This window comes from Thunnus albacares, chromosome 12 (assembly GCF_914725855.1).
Source record: "Thunnus albacares chromosome 12, fThuAlb1.1, whole genome shotgun sequence".
In the NCBI taxonomy this organism is placed as follows: Eukaryota; Metazoa; Chordata; class Actinopteri; order Scombriformes; family Scombridae; genus Thunnus; species Thunnus albacares.
In genome coordinates this window covers 8926498-8949940 of record NC_058117.1, presented here as the reverse complement: position 1 = coordinate 8949940, position 23443 = coordinate 8926498, and the positions used below count along the sequence as shown (strand labels likewise).

The following is a 23443-nucleotide window of genomic DNA, read 5'->3' as shown; positions in this document are numbered from 1 at the left end:
AAAAGTAATATAGCATAGAATGCCATTCTACATTCATTCATCCTGGTGTATGTTCAATTATCTGTACTTCTGTTAGCTACCAAAATATTCTGCTACAAGGGTTCTTCACTGACAACAACATTAAGTGTATAGATCCTGCCTTCTTTACCAAATGTAACAGGCTGCTTGTAACTCAGTTACTTCCAGTCAGATGTCCAGGTGGCACCACTAGAAATGTTACACCCTCTGAAAACAGCTCCTAACTGCTCTGACATGATAAACAAGTATAATTCCTGGAATGACCCTGCCCAGCTCTGTGGTCCCTGACTCATTCAGGGCCTCGTTTTAATGGTGCCCCTGCTAGGTGAACAGATCGGTGTTGAAGCGACTGCCTGTCCCTCATCTAAAAACAGGTCCACCTTTATTTTTAAGCCTCAAATACCGACCTGGAGACCAACTCTCCTGTCGCCCCAGATACCTCAGGAAACAGGATCTTTGGCAGGAGATGAAAGGAGAGACAGCGAGGTGTTGGATTGATGTTGATGTTACTGGATACCCCTGCTCAGACTGGGACATCCTTTCTCTGTCAGGTAAGGTCAGAGGGGTTGGAGGGGTTGAGGCTGAGATGAACTGCAGCAATCCAGCCAGTTAGATTTTATGTCCGTGTAACTCTTCATAATATCCTAACAACAGATTGGGTTATTTCCCCACTTTTTCAGAAAATACATAACACTCCAAGTAGTTTTTTCTCCCATTACAGTTACTTCACTGAACTTAAAAGTATTTCCCCCTCTCTGACATTATTTTCCTATAACTAATATTTTCATAAGGACTTATGGTTCTGTTGTGAGATCCATGTTATTTCTTTCAACTGATAACCAATAAATGATAAATATCAACTGGGTCCAAACGCAGGGCCTCAGTGGTTAGATCTCCACTGCCACCTAGTGTTACTCCAACTAACTACAACATGATGTGTCGATTAGACACAGTTTTAAAGGCCTGGCCATAATGAAAAGGGCAAATACCGACAAAATCGATAACATTTTATTGTCATAAACAAATGGATGAGGCGCACAGAGCTTTGCCTGTTATGCTGTCGATGCATATCAGATCTCCTTACAGCCTCTCACCAATATGCGTTCAATAGCAAATCACATCTCTCCTCACAGATCATCTCATGAATAGCGACGTTAACAGTGGAGGAGAAACACTTGTCTTTATCTTGCACAGATGTTGGCTGGAGAGAGGTTAAGACGGAATGGCAGCGTCCTTTCCGCTTGACAGCATCCACCAGCCCCGGCCTGCAGTGACAATCTGGAGCCAAGCATCACACTCCCCCCCCTGCACCCCCCTCAGTTAACGGAGACCCTTCTAGGCTTCATATAACCAAGCAAGGGCCTATAATGTCAAACTCAATCAGGATGCAGCTTTCTGTATCACAGCATTTTTAATATACCTCAATCGAGGCGACATAAAATGACTGCCACGGCCTGTATGTAATGGTAGTGTATGAAATTTACGACAGCTGGTTTCTGCTCCTACTGCGGGGATCTGAGGGAGCGCGTCCACCTCTACTGTTGCAGCGATGCGCAGCCGTGCCGCATGACTCACAACGGCAGAAATGGCACGGATGTAAACAGGGGGCGGGTTCAGGTAGGCCTAACCTGTACCTGCTCAGCCAATCAGACGCCGCGTTTCTCTGCCTCGGCTCCAATTCCGCGGCTTTCATTGGTCCACCGCCGCGTCGATATGGTGCAGAAGCGAGGCGCAGCTTCGCAATTACACCGCGGACAGGAGAGAGGGGGGAAAAATGATTAATCTGTCAACGAATTTGTGTTCGGGATGAGACCGCTCTGACATTCAGCCGACCGTAACGAAGCCTACAGGCGAACACAATTAATGCACAGGAATTTGGGATCAAGCCGATGCACCGTCATAGCAGGTGGTGCTTGTATAATCGTCCAGGGTCTTGTTACTTGTCTTTGCTGCCTGATCTGCGCGTCGTTTCAGCACTGGACAGCGACCGGGACCATCGGACACTGAAAACAACGAGGGATTCCTGAGGCGGGGTAGGCTGACAAGAACACAGCACTACAACCAGTGATTATGACTGTAATATATCTACAATATACACAGTCTATATGGTATATTAACGTTTATCTGCATGCAGCGAATGATGCTTTGTTTATGCGTTTATTAAGCGTTGTTCATGTTTGACTTGCGGGAGCCTAGAGCGCACGGATTTGTTCAGTGTGACTATATAATGGAGCCTATGGAGCTCCACTCATCAAATGCCCTTGAAACTATAGGCTTCGTGCGGCTCGCTTTGTATGTGTGTGTTTTTGTGTGTGCGTGTGTGTGTGTGTGTGTATGCGTGAGAAGGAAGGAACGAGAGAGGGGGAGAGAAAGAGAGAGAGGTTATGGTGGTGGTTGTGGTGGTGGTAAGCAACTGCGCAATTGTCTGTCCCTGTCTGTTCATATCTCTATTTTCTGCACCCCTCTCTCTCTCTCTCTCTTTCTGTCTGTCTTTCTCTCTCCTTCTCTCTCTCTGTGCTTCCACAGTCGGTCCGACCCTTGCTTGGCTTGGGGCAATGCGCGGCTAGATGACTTCACTACATCAACAAGCACCGCGGTATCCTGGACTAATATAGCAGCGCCACATCCCCCCCTCCTCTCTCTCTCTCTCCCTCTCTCTCTCTCTCTCTTTCTCTCTCTCTCCATTCGCTGATCCCGAGTCCTTCCGTCTAAAGGCACCATGGGAAACCGTGGCATGGAGGACCTGATCCCGCTGGTCAACAAGCTGCAGGATGCCTTCAGCTCCATCGGCCAGGCCTGCAACCTGGACCTACCGCAGATCGCAGTGGTCGGCGGCCAGAGCGCAGGAAAAAGCTCCGTGCTGGAGAACTTTGTAGGCAGGTAAAATTGACCACCAGAAATAGGATAATCCCTTCTCCCGTTAACCTTGAGGATGACATAAGAGGCCTATGCGGGGCCAATCTCTGAGTGCAGAGTTCAAACCATCTCTCCTCAGCTTTAAGTCACCACTGTAGCACCGTCTGATGAGCAGAGACCTTCTTCTGCATGGCATTATCTGAAACACACAACACTGTCTCCTGGCCTCTAAGTGGTATTTGGGTTACAGCAACACCTTGGGGATGTCAGCCCAACCAGCACAGACTGCAATCACGTGGTCCTAGAAATATCCATCGCTTTACAGTTTCCAAGCATCCTTTTAAATTCATTGTGTGCCGCTGACCCTCTGAATGTGATGCTGTGAAGTCCAGTGTTGTATATAATGCACATTGCAGTGACACATGGCTTCATGTAACCATTTTTAAAGTGAATCATCCTACTGTTCATGCAGCAGTGTCAGCTCCCACTCCTCAAAACACACATGAATATTCATCAGATCGCTCTGGATTATGGTCACTTAAAACAAATATATTATTAGCTGCTGCGTTTAAACTGACATTTTTATTCAAGATAAGGATCAGGCCATTTTCAAACCAGGAATGTGATTCTACAAAACAGGAAACAAACGTGCATCCAGGTTCCATAACTGTACCAAGAGCAACTGCATGATGTGCTTTTGTCTGCTGCAAGAACCTTCGTGCAATGGTTTCTTTATTCTGTTTTACAGCTCTGCATTTCAATGAGACTGAGGACCTTTTAAATGAGGTCAAATTTTAGTGCCCTTACATTTCCTAGTGCTAATCACTTAATATCATGATTTGCAGAAAAAATTAACTCCCCAAATTGATACGTAGCATTTCTTTTGTTGCATTGTGTCTGTGCCAGTTCATACAATATATGACATTCCACTGATTTTACACATGAATGTCAGTTTACTTGTCATTGAGAGTGCTCAGGCTGTTAAAACAGCCTGATATCATCATCTGTTGCTCTTGAGGAGCTTTCTAATGTATGAGAAAATGGCCTTGATGATGTCATCAGGGTTATTTTGAGTGAGGCTCAAGACTTCAGGTATGTAGCAGAAAACCTCAATAGCCCATTATGAATGGGCTATTAAATTGAAAGGTGGGGGCATTTAACATGTAGCGAAGGTCTTATGAAAGATGCTATTGAGTTGAATTATGGGAAGTGTAGGATCCATTGCTTTTAGAGCTTGATCCATAGTAGGACCTATAAGTCAGGATATTTCAGATTCTACTGATTTTGACCGTTCTTTTTTTAAATTCATCTCTTGCAAATCCCCTCATTGCCATGGAAATGCAATACTAAATCGTCTCTTTTACACCCATTTACCAAAACATACACTCACATATCATTAGCTAGTTTCCCTGTAGTGTGACCAAATGGTGCGTCTTGTGCAGATTTGACATACATGTGTACAGTCCCAGATGGATGCATTGATTTTGTCCTGTTCTCATTGAGAGTCGTGATGCTGAGTAATGGTCCATCTGTCCAGACATGGCCCTACAAGGCGCTGAATGGACAAGAAGTGGGCTTCTTCATCTGTTTTTTTTTTAAAAACTCATCCCACTTGAGGCAGTTCCGAGGGTCGATATGTGCTAATAAGGTTTCTTGGAACAGACGTTCAGCATCAGTGGTAGTAGTGATGGCTGTCAGGTGTGTGGAATAATCAAACGTACACAGGCAGTGGACACACACTCAGTAGGTGTGGAAGCCCCCGGGAAATGATGAAGTCATCGTTTTTTAAATGAGAGAGCTCCCTGTCAGTGATGCAGTTCTTCATTTTGACCTATTGTTTATCCGGTCAGATTGTCCTGTTTGTTGCAGAAGCAGCTGAAAACGACAGGAGTTGCTGTGTTTTAAAATGGCCACTGTCAGACTGATATAGGCTTAAAAGATGAATGGCATTGAATGTTCTAGAGTAGCTTGCTTGCTATTATATGGGTGTAATTACAAGCAAATTGCCTTCCAAGAATTAAAAAACCCCTTAAGATATCATTATGCTACCTATAGCCATGCCTACGCTCTTTGATAAGTATTTACGTTGTCTGTGGTTTGATATAATGAGTTTTGATTGGCTGTTTTTCCTCAGGGACTTTCTGCCCCGTGGATCTGGAATTGTCACCCGCAGGCCCCTGGTTCTGCAGCTTATCAGCGCCTCTGCAGGTGGGCGCCTACACATTCACACACCCACACATGCTAGCATGCACACAAATGTTCCTTCTTTTTTAAACGGTGCTGTTTTTTTTCTCTCATACTGGCATTATTTTCCTGTCAGTCACATGAAGCACAGCTACCACTAATCTCTGTGATGTATTCTTTATTTTCATCTTCTCAGAATGGGCTGAATTCCTCCACTGCAAAGGAAAGAAGTTCACAGACTTTGATGAGGTTCGCCAGGAGATCGAGGCGGAGACAGACCGTGTCACGGGGGCCAACAAAGGCATATCTCCCGTTCCCATCAACCTGCGTGTTTACTCCCCTAACGGTACGAGACCATAACTCAGCTTCCTTCCTCTCACTGTCAAGTAACTGCACCTAGTAACACTTATGAATCAAAGTAGACTGTGACAAGATGTGAATCATCATACTTTTGCTCTTTGTATGAATAGCTGGCAGAAAAAGGTTTAAAAAACAGCTCATGAGAAACAAAGAGTATGGTTTTTCTATGAAAAGATGATCAATGCATTAGTTACTTGTTGACAACTAAACAGATACTTAAAAAGCTTTGTGTGGTTGAATTTTAGCTTTCAGATATGCTATATATGCTTTATGCGATATGCTATATACTGATGTTCTTAGACTGTTTGAATGATAACTGTGAATGCTGTCCTCTGTTGTGAGAACTTGAAACATGGACTAATTAGCTCAGCTGTCAACCATCTGTGATCCTCTGCCACTTACAGAGCTTCATTCAGAGTGAATATGATAATGTGGATTGTTTGGAATCATTATATATATATATAATATATATACGCTGTATATATATTATGCAGTATTACTCTTGGAGTCGGTTGCACCAGTGGTTCATAAGTTCAAACTTTGCCTAGTTTGACGTAAGTGTTTCTAATTGGAGATTTTCACATCATTACATTAAAGAATGTTTTGCACCACACAAACTAGTTTCCCTGTAGGTTATTAGTTACATAGTTACATCCTGAAACAGTTTTTACTCATTAAGACATTCATTACATTTTAATAGTGCAACCCAATCTAGTAAAGTTTGAAAGTAGCTAGTTCTTATGAAGAATTTAAGAAGGATTTTACAAACAAACTAAGTAATGGATTTCCAGATAGTTGGTGCAACCCAACCCAAGTTTAGCTCTCATTTGGGTATCTATATTATGATATGTGGGCTTCTTTTTCCTCTAACTACATTTCAAATTGTTGTTGGACTGGTCTAGAAATATGGCCAAATGTCCCAACATGTCTATTTTTTCCAGCTGTAGGGGGGGACTATTAAAGCAACAGGTTGCTAACCCAGATAAATACATATAAAGGAAATTATGGAGATTCCCCTCTGACTAAAAATAGGTCACAGAAATGCCACACAGGTATGGCGAGTTCTTATATTGCATTCTTCTGACTGTGCAGTGCTGAACCTGACTCTCATCGACCTGCCGGGGATCACTAAGGTGCCGGTCGGAGACCAGCCGGTGGACATCGAGCAGCAGATCAGGGACATGATCATGCAGTTCATCGCCAGAGAGAGCTGCTTGATCCTAGCTGTCACTCCGGCCAACACTGACCTGGCCAACTCTGATGCCCTGAAACTGGCGAAGGATGTTGATCCCCAGGGTAAGGCAAGGGTGAATATTGGGACTGGTGTAGAAAGAGGGATGGAAGGAAATGAAGTGGAGAAAAAGTGGCCTTGTGGTTAGTGGGGCCATCCTCAACAAGACACTGAATCTGTATCAGCTCCAGGCATGGTGCTACATGTCTGACCTTGTGCTTTGACCTCCCTGAATGTGGAAACAGAATTTCCCTACAGGGATCGATCAAGTGTCACATTATTATTAGCATTGTGGGGCTGAGAGAAGGGGAAAATAGAGGCCAAAGAAGGCGGAGGACGTGTAGCAAAGGAAAAGGACCAGAAAGGGTTAGGAAGGAGAAAATAATAAACTTAATATGATTCCCAGAAAGTCTGACCTTCAGACAGAAAAGGGGGACACGTGAGGAGAAGACAATGAATAAGCTTGGTAGAAGAGGAGGGCTTGGACGAAACAACCTTGAGAGAGGGATGAATTATAACAGAGAAGGAATTAAGGTGGAGGAATAGGGAATAGGGAGAGAAAAGATGCTAATAGTCAAAGATGCTTGGAAAGGAAGAAGTGGCAGAAGGAGAATTAAATAGGTGTAAATAAAATTAAAGAACTAGGGGAGGAGGAAAGGAAGAGCTGGATGCAAAACTAGATTAGGAACTGGAAGAAGTGGGCAACTGCTCAGAGGTCCCAGACCCGGTTTCACTGTGCTGTTAATTTGATTAATTGCAATTTTCTAAATACATTTGTGTTTAATTGAGTTTCGACTAACAAGTTGACTCCATCTTAGGAATATAATGATGTTGCTGTGTGCCTGTAGTTTATGGGTATTTAAAGGCAGAAGAATGGGGGGGTTAAAGGATAAAGCTGGCGACTTTCTTTTCTTATTGTCAACAAATCTCATGTACTGAGCCAAACCAACAATAAACTCATCCTGCTTCCAAGTATTGTGTGTGTATCCAAAACCTGATATATCTTATTCCTGCATAGATCATTGTTGCCCAAAAACTATTAAAAACATGTCGTTGAGGCACACCGCTGCACTGGGTGACATGTTCCTTTTCCCTGAAGGCAATGCTTACTGTAGTTTGTTTAGAAATGGCCCCAAAGACTAATAACAGTGATAACATTTTCAGTCTCAGGAGAGAGGTTCCTTGTACAGCAGACACCACTGTGCGTGCGTGGGATGCGGTTCCATTTACAGAGCTTCACTAGCTTGTTGTGCTACGTAATGCAACCTCTTGACTTTGTGCTACGTTATAAATTTGTCAAAGAGCTTCAACACTTGAGTGCCCCTGGCCCCATAGCAGGTTAATCTGGCTGGATGAACAAGAGAGCAAAGAAGTAAAAAGAGGATGGTGGAAAAAAAAGATGGATCAGAGGATGGACAGAGAAGGAAATTGTATGAGGAAGTTAAGTACAGAATATTTAGTAGATGATGATATGGAGCTACATGCAAAGACAGCATAATGTAAAGATAGTAGTATGATTTTGTACTATATTGTTTTTTTGTGTTCAAACAAACAGTAACCTCGAACTTCCAAGAAGCATTTCTAAATTTATATTACTTCCTTCCTCACTCATTGACCTTTTGACCCTTTTTCTAGGTCTGAGGACTATTGGAGTGATCACCAAACTGGATTTGATGGACGAGGGCACAGACGCCCGAGACGTACTGGAGAACAAGCTGCTGCCACTGCGAAGAGGTGTGTTTGTCCTATAGTGAGCTGCCAGCCAGATTCACTTTGGCTCTTGTAGCTTCTCTCTGTCCTTCTTACTATCACACTCTCTCCCTGCTTTCTGTTGATCTTGCTTGTGCTATTGTGTAACTATTCATTACTTCTCTCAATTTTTGTGTCCTATGTTATTCATTCCCAGGTTATATTGGAGTGGTGAATCGCAGTCAGAAAGACATTGATGGGAGGAAAGATATCAGGGCAGCTTTGGAAGCGGAGAGAAAGTTCTTCTTCTCCCACCCTTCGTACAGGCACATGGCTGATAGAATGGGCACCCCACGCCTGCAGAAAGTGCTCAACGAGGTGATCATAGATTTACTCCCAGTGCTCTCCCATAGTGCACTTTACATAATTAATAAGAAGGTGGCCTATTTTTTTCGCTTCCATTGTCAGTCACGTCAATGTGGGTGATTCAAGACTGTCAGTAGGTGGAAAATGCACTCGCCTTTCTAGTTCAACTTGTAATAATTTATAATTTCACTCATGCAGACATTCCACAGTTTTCTCAGCATTTGTATTGTATGAATGTAGCTTTACTTATTGTACTGAAACATTCTGTACTTACAATCCTGATTGCAAAATGACTCTTTACACTTAAATTGCCAATGACATAATCTACTTATTGATGGCTCGCTATGTGGTTGTAATTTGTGCAATTTTGGTTTGCTGGTTTGCTTTGTGTCTCCATAGCAACTGACCAACCACATCCGGGACACCCTGCCAGCGTTCCGCAGCAAGCTGCAGTCCCAGCTGTTGGCTCTGGACAAAGAAGCCGAGGAATACCGGGGATACCGACCTGATGACCCATCCCGCAAAACCAAGCAGCTGTTGCAGTCAGTAGCCCATTTCTTTGCCAGCAAAAGTTCATAGTAAATGTGTTTAGTGCAGGATTCCTTAACTCTGAAGAAACAATGACTTCATTCCTTGACACCATTTCTTTGTCACCTTGTATTCAAGATATCAGAAGTCATTACTGGTCTCATTTATTACATCATTGTTTTGTTTCAGGATGGTGCAGCAGTTCTCTGTGGATTTTGAGAAGAGGATCGAGGGTTCAGGAGACCAGGTGGACACAGTGGAGCTGTCTGGTGGAGCAAAAATCAACCGCATCTTCCATGAGCGTTTCCCCTTTGAACTGGTCAAGGTGAATAAGATCCCCAATAACAATCCATGTTAACAAGACACTGTGATTTTTAATGTATCAGAAACTCTTATTTTATTTGAATCAGTCAAAAAATATCAGCTAATGAGGTGCAATTATTTGCATAGAGAACAACTGGAATAATGACACCCCCACTGGAAGATTTTGTGTTTGTTTTGAGAAAGAAAAAGTCTTGAGGGCTGAATATACGACTAAATGAGTTTTGCAGCCTTCCTCCTTTGTCTTCTTTGTTCTTTGTCCTGTTTCCTCCCAACTGGCTTCTTATGTTCTCTCTATTGTGATTTTCTTTTGAATACTCCCTAAATCGCTCACTCAACTCTCAGTGCAAACACAGCTTTTTGTACATTTTTTCCCTCTCTTTTTCATGCTGTCTCTCATCTTTAATATTTTACAACTCCATTCTCTGTATCCACCATTTAAACTCCTTCTGTCTGCTCCCGTCAGATGGAGTGTGATGAGAAAGAGATGCGTCGCGAGATCAGTTATGCCATCAAGAACATCCACGGTATCAGGTAGGAATTTGTCAACCGAACTAAAATATGTGGTTGCCTAAATTTTTCTTTGCCTACTCCCCCTGCTGTACTCCTACAAGGGCCTTTTTCATCAGTTTTCTCCCAACAGACGCACAATTCCTCAAAATATTTGAGATATACTAACTTATCAGTGATGAAATAACTCTCTACTTTCAGTTTGCTAGTATCATAAAGATATAAAAACATTATTTTACAGCCAAAAGCCAGAAGAGACAGTCAAATAAGTTAACTTTGATATGGCAGACATCATGACAGATTGAAAAAAGAAACAGATGTTTGAATTTGGTTTGCCAACAGCTTAAAATACATGGCTCGGGTGGGAATCTATGAACAATGGAGGAGCATGTCATGTTTCTTTCTTTCTTTTTTTATTTTCACTCCAGCTTTTCTCTGTGTTTCTATATTGATTCAGCAGCGGTTAGCCACTGCAACCAAAAAGATTGCCACCCAAGCGAGAGAGAATGTGTCATTTAAAGAAACATCATATTTTAGCCTGAATTCCTTCCAAAAACAATAGCAGGGCTGATATCTACAATGGCCGGTTTTATCACATCAACAAAATGTTTTTGTAATGACCCCTTTATTACTAACCTCAGACTGCAGGAAGTAAAACATAGATAAAAGCAGGGATATACTGTATGTGGAACCAAAACCAATATCACCAAGTCATCTAATTATACTGTATATTTGAGAAAACACTTCTCATCACCATTGTACCTTTTTTCTCCTCCTCTTGGTGGGCCTCAGGACTGGGCTTTTCACTCCAGACATGGCATTTGAAGCCATTGTAAAGAAGCAGGTTATAAAGCTAAAAGAGCCCTGCATCAAGTGTGTGGACATGGTCATCCAGGAACTGATTAACACAGTGCGCCAGTGCTCCAACAAGGTAACTCGTGGTTTCTTGCACTTTATATATATTATAGTTATAGGGGTTTTAAAGCTTGATAAGAAGCAGGAAGGAAAGGAAGGAAGGTTGGATGAATAGATGGAGATGGAAAGATGAGCTCTCTGTTTTTGATTCTGAATTTGGTTCTTATTATTCATTATGTGGAAGGAGTGATAAGCTGTGTGGTGTGTTTCCAGCTGGAATGCTTCCCCAGGCTGCGAGAGGAAACTGAGAGAATTGTGACTTCTCATATTCGAGACAGAGAGAGTCGGGCCAAGGACCAGGTAACACTCATTAGCTTGTAGTTGTGGACATACACACATTTGTTCGTAAGGGAAGGTCTGAGATATGTATACTCACATTTACATGCAAGGCCAACCTCAGTAGCCAGTTTTTCTCCACATGAGACATGTATATTCATATCTGTCATTGTGATGTTATGTAATTACAAAAGAGGTACCAATTATCCAATTAAGTACTATCATACTGTATAAAATGTCATACATTTAAAGGAATAGTAATTTCCCTCGTCAACACGTTATATCTCATTTGTTTAATCCATACAAGAACTGTAGAAAAGAACAGTAAAAATGTTGTGGTAGCTGTTTCCCCTCCTTCAAGTCTCTAAGCTGCCGACTCAAGCTACATATTTGAGAGTGGTATTGATATTCTCATCTAGAAAGCGAATAAGCCCAAAATATCAAACTATTCCTTAAAGAATGAGTTATACTTGCTTCATGTTAAATGTTTTATGTATTGTTACAGGTTCTGCTGTTAATTGATGTTCAGCTGTCTTACATCAACACTAACCACGAGGACTTCATTGGCTTTGCTAAGTAAAGACTCCCATCTATTAGCTTGGCGTCACCAAAATAATTTATACATTATTGAACACATCAGTCTAGTGAAAAATGTTTAGAAGGTGTCCTTTAACCCTTGTCATGCTTTTTCTCCTCCTCTTTTCCTCTATGTTCACCCACCCCCCCCCCCCCATCATCCCTGTCTTTCCTGCCATCTCTTTTGTGTTGTTTCCACAGTGCACAGCAGAGGAGCAGTCAGACTAATAAGAGCCAGAGTTCAGCAGGAAATCAGGTGAGCATTTGTCACATCTTGCGTGTGTCGTACGCAAACATCTCGAGCACAAGGTCAAGGGAGTACAGCACACCCACATAGTGGCAGGATGGCTACTGCAGAGAAAATACAAAGAGAGAGATGCTGCAATGAAAGAGATATGATCCAAGATACTCTTCCATTTGACTTAATCTTTTGCATTGCACAAAATATATGTTTTATGCATTTTAGTCTTATGATTTTTATATTTTATTACTTTCTATTTTAGTCATGCATGCTGTATTATGTTTTAATTGGGCACCAGTTGTGTACAGTGGTTTATTTGCTCCTTTGGTTTTATGATTTTATCTCAGTAAAAGAATCACACTGGGTTCTATTACTTTATGCCACCATCATCACTGGTGTTGTTGTTGAGACATTTCCCTTTGTTTGAACCCCTCCTGTGTCATCAAGGTGCCACTTTGCATTTCATCCCCATCCCTTAGTGAGAATCTCAGCTGCCCTCTTATGGGTGTCTGTTGGTGAGTATCGCTCATTGTGGGTTATGGTTTGCAATGTCATTTGTGCCTGCAGTAATACTTCTGCCCATTGTGTGGTGCTCTGCAGCACCGCAGCCTTCCTAGGAACCTGTCACTTCTGCTTTTTTTTCTCCTCTTCTTGTCACTTCACGCAGAGTGGAGCGAGAAGCAAAAACTCGTTCTCCACTCTGACAGGTCAGATTGGCTGTGTAGGCTACTGTTGGGCAGAGAGATTTTGGCACTTTAGAAGATGTCTTACATTTTTTTAGTGCCACATGGTGTCTAAATGCCCCACCTTCCTTCCTGTTGCAGGCCTCCTCTCCTCCCGCATCAGGCCTGATTGTAAGAGTTTATTCTCTAACCATTTACTCTCTAACACCCCCTCCACCCACAAAGGCCCGCAGACTACAAGGGGTTGCCAACCAGACAAAGAGAAATAAACAATTTTCCATGGTTTGGCATTTAAAATATTATATCCAAGACTCAAGAGGTTCAGAAATATAATTTCTTTCAGAACCCTGTCATGGATCCACCCACAAAACAGCTCTCTCATGTGTGCCTATGACAGAAAGGCTTTGTAATGATTTGGGTAACCTCCTTAGTGAGTCTTAGGCGGTGCAAGACTGACAGTAATCTAACCTAATAATCACTTGGCACTATGCCCACAAGCTTGTCTATGTAGGGCTCATAAGGTTAATACACCTAACACAGAGCACACACCCATGCTATATTGTGTGCTTGAAGAACTTAACACAATGGTCACTTATAACAAGCTAACACAGGCCTTTGCGTGTGGCATTGTGAACACAGTTCCTTGAATGACACTTCACTGACACACGGGTCACATGCTAGGCTCTGAGTGAGTCACAAAAAGACACAATGACACAACCTAACCTGACCTCCACACTCATTGCAATTCATGCATTGATGATTTGCACAGATTAACTGTATTTGGGCTAGTTTTAGCCACAATGTGTTGTACTGATTTGTTGTTTTAGAGGCAAGTGAGTTTTTTTTTTTTTAATGAAAGCCATTACGGATGAAGAGCTCCTGTCATCCTCTTGTTTTCTTGTTTTTCACGCATAATTTTATTTTAATTTTATTTTTTAAAAATTTTTTTACAGTCTATATATTTCTGACATTGATCCTTTCCCTCAGGTCATCCGCAAAGGCTGGCTGACCATCAACAACATCAGCATCATGAAGGGAGGAGCCAAGGAGTACTGGTTTGTGCTGACTGCTGAGAGCCTCTCCTGGTTCAAGGATGATGAGGTGAGTTTAACCTAAAGAAAATACAGATAAAGCTGATAGATGACAGCCAGGCCTAGGAACCAGCAACTTAATTGATACTAATGCTACACAAATGACTTTAACTCTCGGATGTTTTAAACAAAGCAGAATTTTATTCATTTTTATCAACATTCATTCATCATTAGAAAGAACAACAACGGCATATTGGCTTCCCAGGAAAGCAGACTGATCCACTCTACATATGCACCCACAACCCAGCATCAACAGGATGCAGGGTTTGGTCCATCCTGCTGGCTTATTTGTCGGGCTGATGTCTATCTGCCTGTCTGTGCCTGCTGTACAGGTTGGAGGATATTCTGCACAGCAAGTGTAGATAGGCGGACACACTGCAACTCCTTTAGCCAGTTGGTGTTGTTGCTGCTTTGCTGGGTTTTTTTTTTTAGTCTTTTGTCTGTTCCAAGAGATACATAACATAGTAGATTTTCACAGAGCAACAGATTCACAGAGACATTATTGTACTCTCGGATCTTGATAATAAATTTAATTTTTATGCGGCATCTGTGATTGATTCCACGTTAACGTACTGTAGGGAGCTGAATTGCAGCTGGTTAACTTTACTTGGGGCATGCAGTATGTGAGATTTGTGAGCATACTCTTTGTTGAAGTGTGGATCATCATCATCATGATGCAGCATTTTACTGGACGAATTATGCATGTGAAGCGTTTAGACATATTTCTGTCATTCACTCGTTGTTTCCATTCATCTCTCCCTTTGTCTTGAAGTTCCCCTCTTTTCTCTCTTTCTTCTCTCCCCACCTCTTTCCACTGGGAGTTTAGGCATTCGCCTCTTCTTTGCAAATTTGGAAACCATCCCAATCCCAACCAAATGTTCACTCACAGACACCCAAAATATATGAAAGCGCACAGCCTCAGACAGCGCATGGGTTGCACAGCATTGGGTGTACAGATTGTTATTTGATCCGTTTGTGCGGTAATGTAGGAAATTATAGACTCGACTGGCTTTGCCTTGTATATTTCTGTTTTACACTCCGTGAACTTTCTATAGTCACATACGCATGCATGTGCACACACACATTTGCACACCCTCCTCCCTCTCTTGGTGTGGTTGGCAGTTACTTTGGAACTGCTCGCATTCTTGGCAGGAAAATCACAAGTTTTTAATCCAAACATCAGCCTCCAATGTTGAAGCAGAGAGAAACCCCTCTATTAAATATCAATACCCCCCCCTCTTTCTGTTTCTGACCTTCAACTTCATAACCAGCTACCACTTCATGACCAGATCAATTACATCGCGTCACTGTTTTAAACCTATAAAATGTGCAGTACTCCACAATCCACTCTGAGACTTTTTATACTTAAATCACAAACCAACAACACAAAAGCTTTACTAAATGAACTAGTAATTTAACTGAGTAGTCCAATGTAAAACCTCATATGTGTACATATATTCTTTGTACACTTGGCTGATGCATTTATTGCACAATCTGCAGAACACTTTTCCTATGCGCTTTTTTCAGTTATTTGACACCACAGCAATCTAGTATAAATCAGCTTCCTTTGCATTAAGTCTTCCAAGTCCATTTTGGCCACCCACTGAAATAACTTCACTGGAGGTGTCTGACTGTATTTTCAAACTCCACTTGATTGATTGGCCCTCGTTCCTTCGGCCTGTGTTTGATGCTTTGCAGCCACATTCGCTCCTCCCCCTCCAGTGGACCACATCTTCATCAGAGCACTATAGGCTAGCAGCCTGCACACTTACTCATTCAGCTCTTATGCTATAAATTATGTGAGTTTGCTACTTTGTGAGTTTTGACTTTAAATCCTTTATCACTCTGGCTCGAGATTTAGATTTTTACATCTTGGTTTTCACAACAATTTTGTTAAATCTGCAGTTAGTGTTGGAAAAATATGTGATAAACGTTTATTCCAAAAAAAAAAAAAAAAAAAGAAGATATGAAAAGAAAGTGGTGAGTGTTAGAATGCACTCAGGACAAATTACAGATGGATTCAGAATAAATACAGATTATAAATAGATTAAAGATAGTAGAGGTTGAAGATGAAGGAACAGATGCACAAAAACACACAACTTGGGAGACCTTGGAGACAGAAAGAGAGACACACAGAAAGACAGACTGACAGAAGAAGTTCCATGCCCAGTCTAACCAATGTGCAGACTACTGTACACCAGTATGACAATGAACAGGTAGTCTGAACACTGGGTGGACGGAGCCGGAGTTAAGAGCCAGGCCTTGTGCTGTTTTCTGCCATTCCAGATGCTTGCGGCTCTGTCGTCTGTGCCCTCCCTTTCGCCCCTCTCCATTTTTGGCACCAAGGATCCCGTCTATCGAAAGCCCTCAAAACTGTGATTCGCCCCATCCATGTTGTCGCTCTCCCAGCCTTTTTGGTGCACGTCTCTTGGCGTGTTTATTTGTTTTGGTAGACGAGTGGAGCTCTGGGTCCCCTCGCGGTCCGTTTTGGTCACGCCGGCCATGAAGAGTATCCAGCCTTGACGTGGCATATTCGCTCAGACGACTGGGACAGACTGGCTGCACGTTCAGGGAGGGGATATTACAAAAAAGAGGGAAAGAGAGAGACGAGGGGGGGGGGAGTGAGTGAGTGAGAAAGGGAGAGGAAGAGAGAGGAAGAGGGAGGGGACCCGTGTGACCATATATGGGCTGTAGTGACCCCTTGGGGAATACAACACAGAAGGGTCTGCAGAGTTTTCTCGTCCTCACTGCTTCTTCTCCGCTCCTCATCCCCTTTTAATTCTTACCTGTGACCATCTACCACCACTTCCCGGAGACCATCAGACCAGATGTGGGCTTTCTTCTGCAAATCTTTTGCAAATCCACTTTTGTGTTTCTTCTTCTTGGTCTCTCCTCCTTCGCCCGCCGTCTCTTTAACTTCTCCACTCTCCCTCCTTCCCTGGTTCTCTGTGTGCTGCTAAGCACTACCAGATGTTGAGTTTTAACGCCAGGCTGTCATTTAATCTCTCTCTCTCTCGCTCTCTCTCCCTCCTTCTTCAAAAAAAAAAAAAAAAAAAAAAAAATCAGGCAGGAAGTGGGCCCCTCTGGAATGGAAAGAAAAAATATTGAAAAAATATAGAGGGGGAGGGATAAAAGAAAAAAGACACTGAGAGTTAAGAAAGATGGAGGCTAGGATGGAGTGTAAAATGAAGAGCAGGGTTTCTTGAAGCTAAGCATCTGTCACAAGCCCTCTTTGAATCTGTCACAGCCGTGCTTGAGCCTGTACCTCAAAAGATCAACATTGTGTTTGAGCAGAGCATTATGGACCTCCAGTGCTTTTATATATCTGCATTTCCCCCCCGTCTTTACTACAAGCCGGAGAGTTTCCTCAGCCTTTAGCTACCAGCTCTCCGCGGCAAAACTCACCGTGAAGAACGACTGTGTCTTGACCCACACTGTAATGACTTCCACATGTGCTCTCCTTCTCTCTCTTTTTCTTTCTCTGTTCTTCCCTCTGCTCCCCCCCCCCCTCTCTTCTCCACCCACTCCCCCCCCCCTTACCTCCCACTCTCATTTCTCCCCCATTCCTCCTCCCTCCTGTCACCCCCTCTCTCTCTTTTCTGCTCACCCCCTCTCTCCCTCTTTAAAAACCCAACTTCACCTTTCTCTTACCGACATCATCTCGTGCAAATTGTTTGCGCCAACATCATTGCGCAACGTTTCAAACAATAACAAACAGAGCACAAATCGTATTAGTCATAAAAGTGCTCACAATCCCTACCTTCTGTTTTTCTCATTCACAGGAGAAGGAGAAAAAGTACATGCTCCCCCTGGACAACCTGAAAGTCCGCGATGTCGAGAAGAGTTTCATGTCCAGCAAGCACATATTCTGCATTTTCAATACAGAGTCGAGGTCAGCTGCAAGATCTTCATATTTTAATTTCTACTTTTCATTAAACTGCATACTATAACAGTTAATTTTACAGCTCATGAGACTCTTGATAGCTATCACATAACGTAGACAGAGTTAGAGAGTTCAAGGCCTGCGTGCTGGTGCTGCAGTTGAAATATGTTTTGCATTATGTGTTATGTACAGTATGTATGCATGAATGCAGGCCGGAACAAACTGGATGTATTTCGAATACACATGTCTACAATTCAGCTTGTGAAGCTGTCATTTATAGTTTGTGTTAAAAAAAAAAAAAATCATACTGCAATTTATCACAAAATACATCTCATAAGTGCAAAATACCATTTTAAAATACCAGACATTTTACTGTGAGAGTGGAAAAAAGCCCCAAAAAAACCAGAGTTATTCTAAGTTCCTGATGTTATGATAGTAGGTTGATGTTAATAATATACCTAAGCTATGCATAAACACTGTGAATCTGTGTAAAATGTTTAATGTCAGGCCTGAACTTACAATAATTGCTGCAGTATGTCCTCTAAAAGCTTTTTTATGGTAATTCAGTTTCTCCATCCAGTTAAAAACTTCTTGGCTCAAAACCTGAAAAGGGGTTAAACAACAAAATATCCCACATGGAAGGAGGCAAATAACCTAAATTGACTGTCAATACTTCCAGATGTAAGAATTTGTCTCTGTTGTTGAACACTTTTTTGAACAATGAGAAGTATTGTCTGGATTTTGTTATATCATTGATCTCTGATAGAGCAACTTGAATAGTTTGAATGTTTATTTAATTACACATGCCTCCCCTGTTTAGCATTTACTTTCGAATAAGACACACTTTCTAACTTTCTAATAAGACATACTTTTAAAGTGTTTATAAGCTGTAACTAAGGGTTTTATTAAAGCTTTTACTGATATGGATTTTGACACATGGTTGAATAAGAGCTCTTATACCTCTTCAGTGATTTTCATCCATACATTCCCTCGTGTGTTGTTGTGTCTAGGAATGTGTACAAGGACAATCGCACCCTGGAGTTGGCCTGCGACTCTCAGGATGATGTGGACAGCTGGAAGTCTTCTCTCCTACGTGCTGGGGTCTATCCTGAGAAGACCGCTACGGTTAGCACATTCGTTCATTATTCAAACACTTGGTCTTTTAGTGCTTGGATGATTTTTTTTTTTTAGCTTTGGTTCCTGTGTTCTGTCTGATCCTAAAGTATCCTTACAGTATTAACCTGTGCTGTGTCAGATGTTATGTAATTTCTCCCTTCCTATATTGCTTTGAAACTGTTCATACATTTATACTAGAAGACTGCACAGAAAAAAACTAAAGCATCCATTATTAAGCTGTTAGTTCCATACAATGCACACAATATTTTTGCACAGGTAAACACCTCTTTCTTAAAAAAAAGTATTTCTCCTTTCTCCTGCTTTAGGTTGAGAGTGAGACCACCACCACCACAGATAACTTCTCCATGGACCCTCAGCTGGAGCGTAAAGTGGAAACCATCCGTAACCTGGTGGACTCCTACATGGCTATTGTCAACAAGTGCATCCGAGACCTCATGCCCAAGACCATCATGCATCTCATGATCAACAATGTAAGCAAAGAGTACATCAGTTGTCGCTCACTCTGCCCTTGATACTCCTGCTACTACAAATTATGATAATAACAAATCTGACTCCAGTGAAAAAACACACTGCAGCTTTGATCAGAAGGATTGTCTCTCTCCTTCAATTTATTCCATTATAACGCTCACTCTGTCCTTTATCTCTATGCCACTAGGTGAAGGACTTCATCAATGCAGAGCTGTTGGCCCAGCTGTACTCTGCAGGTGACCAGAACGCCCTGATGGACGAGTCCCAGGAGCAGGCCCAGAGGAGGGATGAAGTGCTAAGGACCCACCAGTCCCTGAAGGAGGCCCTGGCCATCATCGGGGATATCTCCACCTCCACTATCACCGTCCCGATGCCTCCGCCTGTTGACAACTCCTGGGTGGGAGGATCCGGTGGTCGCAGGTAAACTGATCATACATATGCAAACTCACCATTTTAAATAAAAACTAAATGTTAGGGCATATTTTTATTTCAAAATGCCTTTAATTCAATTCATTATTAACTGTGTTCTTTTCTTTCCTAAACATTATTCAATATTATGTCATCTCTTCTTCCAGGTCTCCACCACCCAGCCCCACGGCTCCCAGGAGGATGTCTTCGGGCCAGCGCCCAGCTCCCCGAGGGGCTCCACCACCACCAAACCGCCCAGGACCCCTGGGGCCTTTCAATAACAGTGCTGACAGCCCCCAGGCTCCCAGCCGCCCAAACAGGGCCCCTCCTAGCATCCCCAGGTGAGTGCAACCTTCTCACGTGTTACCCACTGGGAAGACACAAAACATCCTCTTCTGATGTTTTTTATGAGAGTACAGTACTTTATTAATCCACTTGGACTAATAAAGTCCTGTATCTGTCTATCTAGCCGATTGAAAACTTGAAAACTTTAAACATTGTATCTTCTGATGCACAAACAATGACAAAACCTCCCTCTATACATTTTGTGTTTTGCATGTTTATCAGCAATAAATGAGTGAACTGAAAAATTAAACAACAGAGATCATTCTGCTCCGACTTTAAACATACATCAACCAGCTTTTCTGCTCAGAATCTCATCTGCTCTTAACAACTGCTCCACATCTTCTACTAGATCAAGAGTAAATGCTTACAGCCTTCAAATGTATTTCACTTTTCTGTAACATGCTGGCTGACAGCAGTTGAGCAGACTTTGAGCTTGAGTTGAGCCTGTAGTATTTTAACAATATGGTAAATATTGGGCTATGGAAACAAGTTGTTTGGAGGATGAGACTGTTTGCTCATGAGGAGGCAGAATTGCCTTTTGCAGTGGCAAATGTCAGTGTTTTACACTGCTTCCTATATTTGCTCACATTTTTGTCTTTAAAGGAATAGTTCTGTATTTTGGGAAATAAACCACTGTCGTGCCTGTACATTAAATACAAAGTGACAGACGGCAGTTAGTGTAGCTTAGCATAAAGAATAGAAACAAGGGAAACAGCTAGCCTGACTCTGTCCATAAGCAACTTCACTTCCAATACTTACTAATTAACAAATTATATGTTGTTTGTTTAAGTGTAAAAGTGTGTAGAAGTGTAAAAACAACACATTATAATTTTACAGGTGGTTATGTGCTAGGCAATTTCTTTAACCATCTTTTGCCAGATGCAGTTACTTTTTAAAGTCAGTGACTGTTAGCTTTGTACAGAGTCAGGCTAGCTGTTTCCCCCAGTCAGTGCTAAACTAAGCTATCCAGCTACTGGCACTAGCTTCATATTTTGCATACAGACATAAAAGTGGTATAAATCTTCTCATCTAGCTCTCAGAAAGAAAACAAATCTATGCCAAAATGTCATACTATTCCTTTAAACTGCTTCCTTAATCCACTCACATTTTTGCTTTTTAAATAATCTTTAATTTGATGCCAATTTTGACTGTGTGTGAGATATTAAATAAGTCTGACCATTTGCCCTTGAGGCAGATCTTCATTCAAGTGGAAAAGAAATCAGTTTTTCTCTCCCTGTATCTTATCTGTAGCCTAACTGCAGCATGTATTAAACTTATGTAAACACTGAGACTAATCTTCTCTCTTCTCTCTCTCTCTGTTTGTCATCTCTTATCTTCCCTATCCTGTGACACTTTTCCTTACGTCACATACATTATTCAAGTCGGCGGCCCCCGCCATCTCCTACAAGACAAGTCCCGCCATAATCATCTCAAGGGGTTGCTCATACCCTCCTCCTCCCTCCTTCATCCACTCCATTCCTCCTCTCTTAGCCATGACTCTGCTGTCCTGGTCTCTCCTTAGTGTAGACACTGAAGTCTTTACCCCTTGACCCTTCGATTTCCTGCCAGGTGACGATGTCCATATATCTATGTACAGTATGGTACTTGTCTTGTGGTGTATGTGTATGTGCGCTTGTTGCTCGCCTGTGGTCCAGGTTTGCTTAGCAGATCCACTACCCAGTATCAGTCCCTGGAACCTCTTTTCCCCCCAGAGCACCTCGCCAAGTCAGACACCACCCCCACTTGCTGCTTTACATGAAAATACGCTCAGCAGTCGTACTGCCCTATTCATTCCAAAATGCAGCATGGCACATAAGCTGCTTTTATTGCATGGGAGTGTGTGTGTGCGTGTGTTTTGTGTGTATGTATATGGGGGAGGGACTAATTTGCCTATATGTAGGCTGAGTTTGATTTAGTATTGTATTAATTTATTGTATAATGCCCCCCTAAGTGTTAATTATCAGCTTAATGTTCTCTTAGGAACACAAGTTGTATCTTAGTATGTGTGTGTATACGTGTGTTTGTGTGCGAGTAATACTGTGTATGTGCGTGTGCGTGTGTATGAGTGTGCGAGGACACGTGTGCATGTGCCGTCTGTCTGCACGTTTGTTGGCGTTTCAGTTGTATTTGTTTTCATGGTCAAAGCTGTTAATGATGAATCATAAAACCCTCGGGGGTCAATTTAATGTTGGACTTTTGTGAGTTGTTCCTGTGTTGTAGTAGCAGCCATACACACATAGCAAGGCTGAGGAGCACCTTCAGTATTCTCTATATGGAAACAGCCTCAATAATACATTTAACCTTGTCATAGGTGTCCACCTGTGCTGTATCAATGGTCAAGTTGTGACCCTTGCAGCCTTAAGCTCACATTCAGACCCTGACTGGCGGGATGGATGGGACCGGAACTTGCCACTTGAAAAAAAAAAAAAGTTGCTACTTGACATGGCAAAACACAAGTTCCTCCATGAATGAACAAAGATGATGCTTTTTTACATGTTTCCATTTAGCCTTTTTCTCAGGTTTGAAACATGCAACTTCATGCACATCACAAACTAGCACTCTTTCTCTTTTCTCAAGTCTCTCTTCTTTCCTCTACTTTCACAATCACGAAGCCAGCCAGCCAGTCAGTCAGTCAGTCAGTCAGTCAGTCAGTCACCGTCTGCGTCAGAGCTTAAGGTGGTATTGTCAATGTTCAAGTGCTTCTCTGTCAGTTTGTTATTGTGTATGTGGGCCTAAACTGTGTTCTGATGTATATAGGTAATGAAAAAGAGATACTGTACCTGTGGACTATAAAGACCTCATCAAGGATCCTAGCGCTTTAATCGTTCTCTATGTCTCTATTCACTAAATGCTCTCTTCTCTCTAATTTAGACTGCCTTACCGGCATGAATTACAATTCTGTATTGCCAAAGCTAAATGTAGAAAGAGAATCGTAAAGTTTAAAAAAAAAAAAATCAGCTTAAGACCAACAACGAACAGGTTCCAGTTGTAGTGAGATGGCATTGTTTAGCAGAGGGCATAATGTTAAACTGGGGAATTGCATCAGTTGTTATTTTCTGTGTCTCTGTATTGCTCCTCAATAAACTTCTTCCTCATAATGTCTCACCTTGTTAACGGAGTCTTCATTGGGGTTTTGGAGACGGTAAATACATTTATGCAGACCTCTCACTGGAGTGCAGCAAAAATAATATGCTGCTCATAAAGAAGACCCGATGGCTTGCTTGCTTATTTATTTATTCGTACCGAACCTACTGTATTCTCGGTGGGAAATTTGTCCACCAGGCTCATATAATAAGAATTCAAATTGTGATTTTACAGGAAATCCTTGGACGGCCTATTGTGCAAATATTGCAGCAA

The 23443-nt window shown here is 42.1% G+C and overlaps 1 protein-coding gene across 3 annotated transcripts; it reads left to right on the top strand.

The window, feature by feature from the left end:
- Positions 1-1755: 1755 nt before the first annotated feature.
- On the top strand, positions 1756-23188 carry dnm3b (dynamin 3b). Of its 3 annotated transcripts, XM_044367412.1 has the most exons (22): positions 1756-2051; positions 2545-2898; positions 5009-5082; positions 5255-5404; positions 6511-6714; positions 8285-8383; positions 8556-8716; positions 9104-9246; positions 9422-9557; positions 10020-10087; positions 10856-10994; positions 11192-11278; positions 11760-11830; positions 12032-12086; positions 12896-12925; positions 13742-13855; positions 17628-17737; positions 18739-18853; positions 19171-19335; positions 19521-19753; positions 19909-20082; positions 21469-23188. In XM_044367412.1, the coding sequence occupies exons 2-22, from the start codon at positions 2738-2740 to the stop codon at positions 21509-21511; spliced, it is 2532 nt and encodes an 843-aa protein (XP_044223347.1). In that variant the 5' UTR covers positions 1756-2051; positions 2545-2737; the 3' UTR covers positions 21512-23188. The 3 variants fall into 3 exon arrangements, 2 of the variants coding, with proteins under 2 accessions (XP_044223347.1, XP_044223348.1); XM_044367413.1 differs by lacking the exon at positions 12896-12925; XR_006406381.1 differs by lacking the exons at positions 12896-12925; positions 18739-18853; positions 19171-19335; ... (1 more) ...; positions 19909-20082; positions 21469-23188 and adding an exon at positions 12519-12586.
- Positions 23189-23443: the final 255 nt, after the last annotated feature.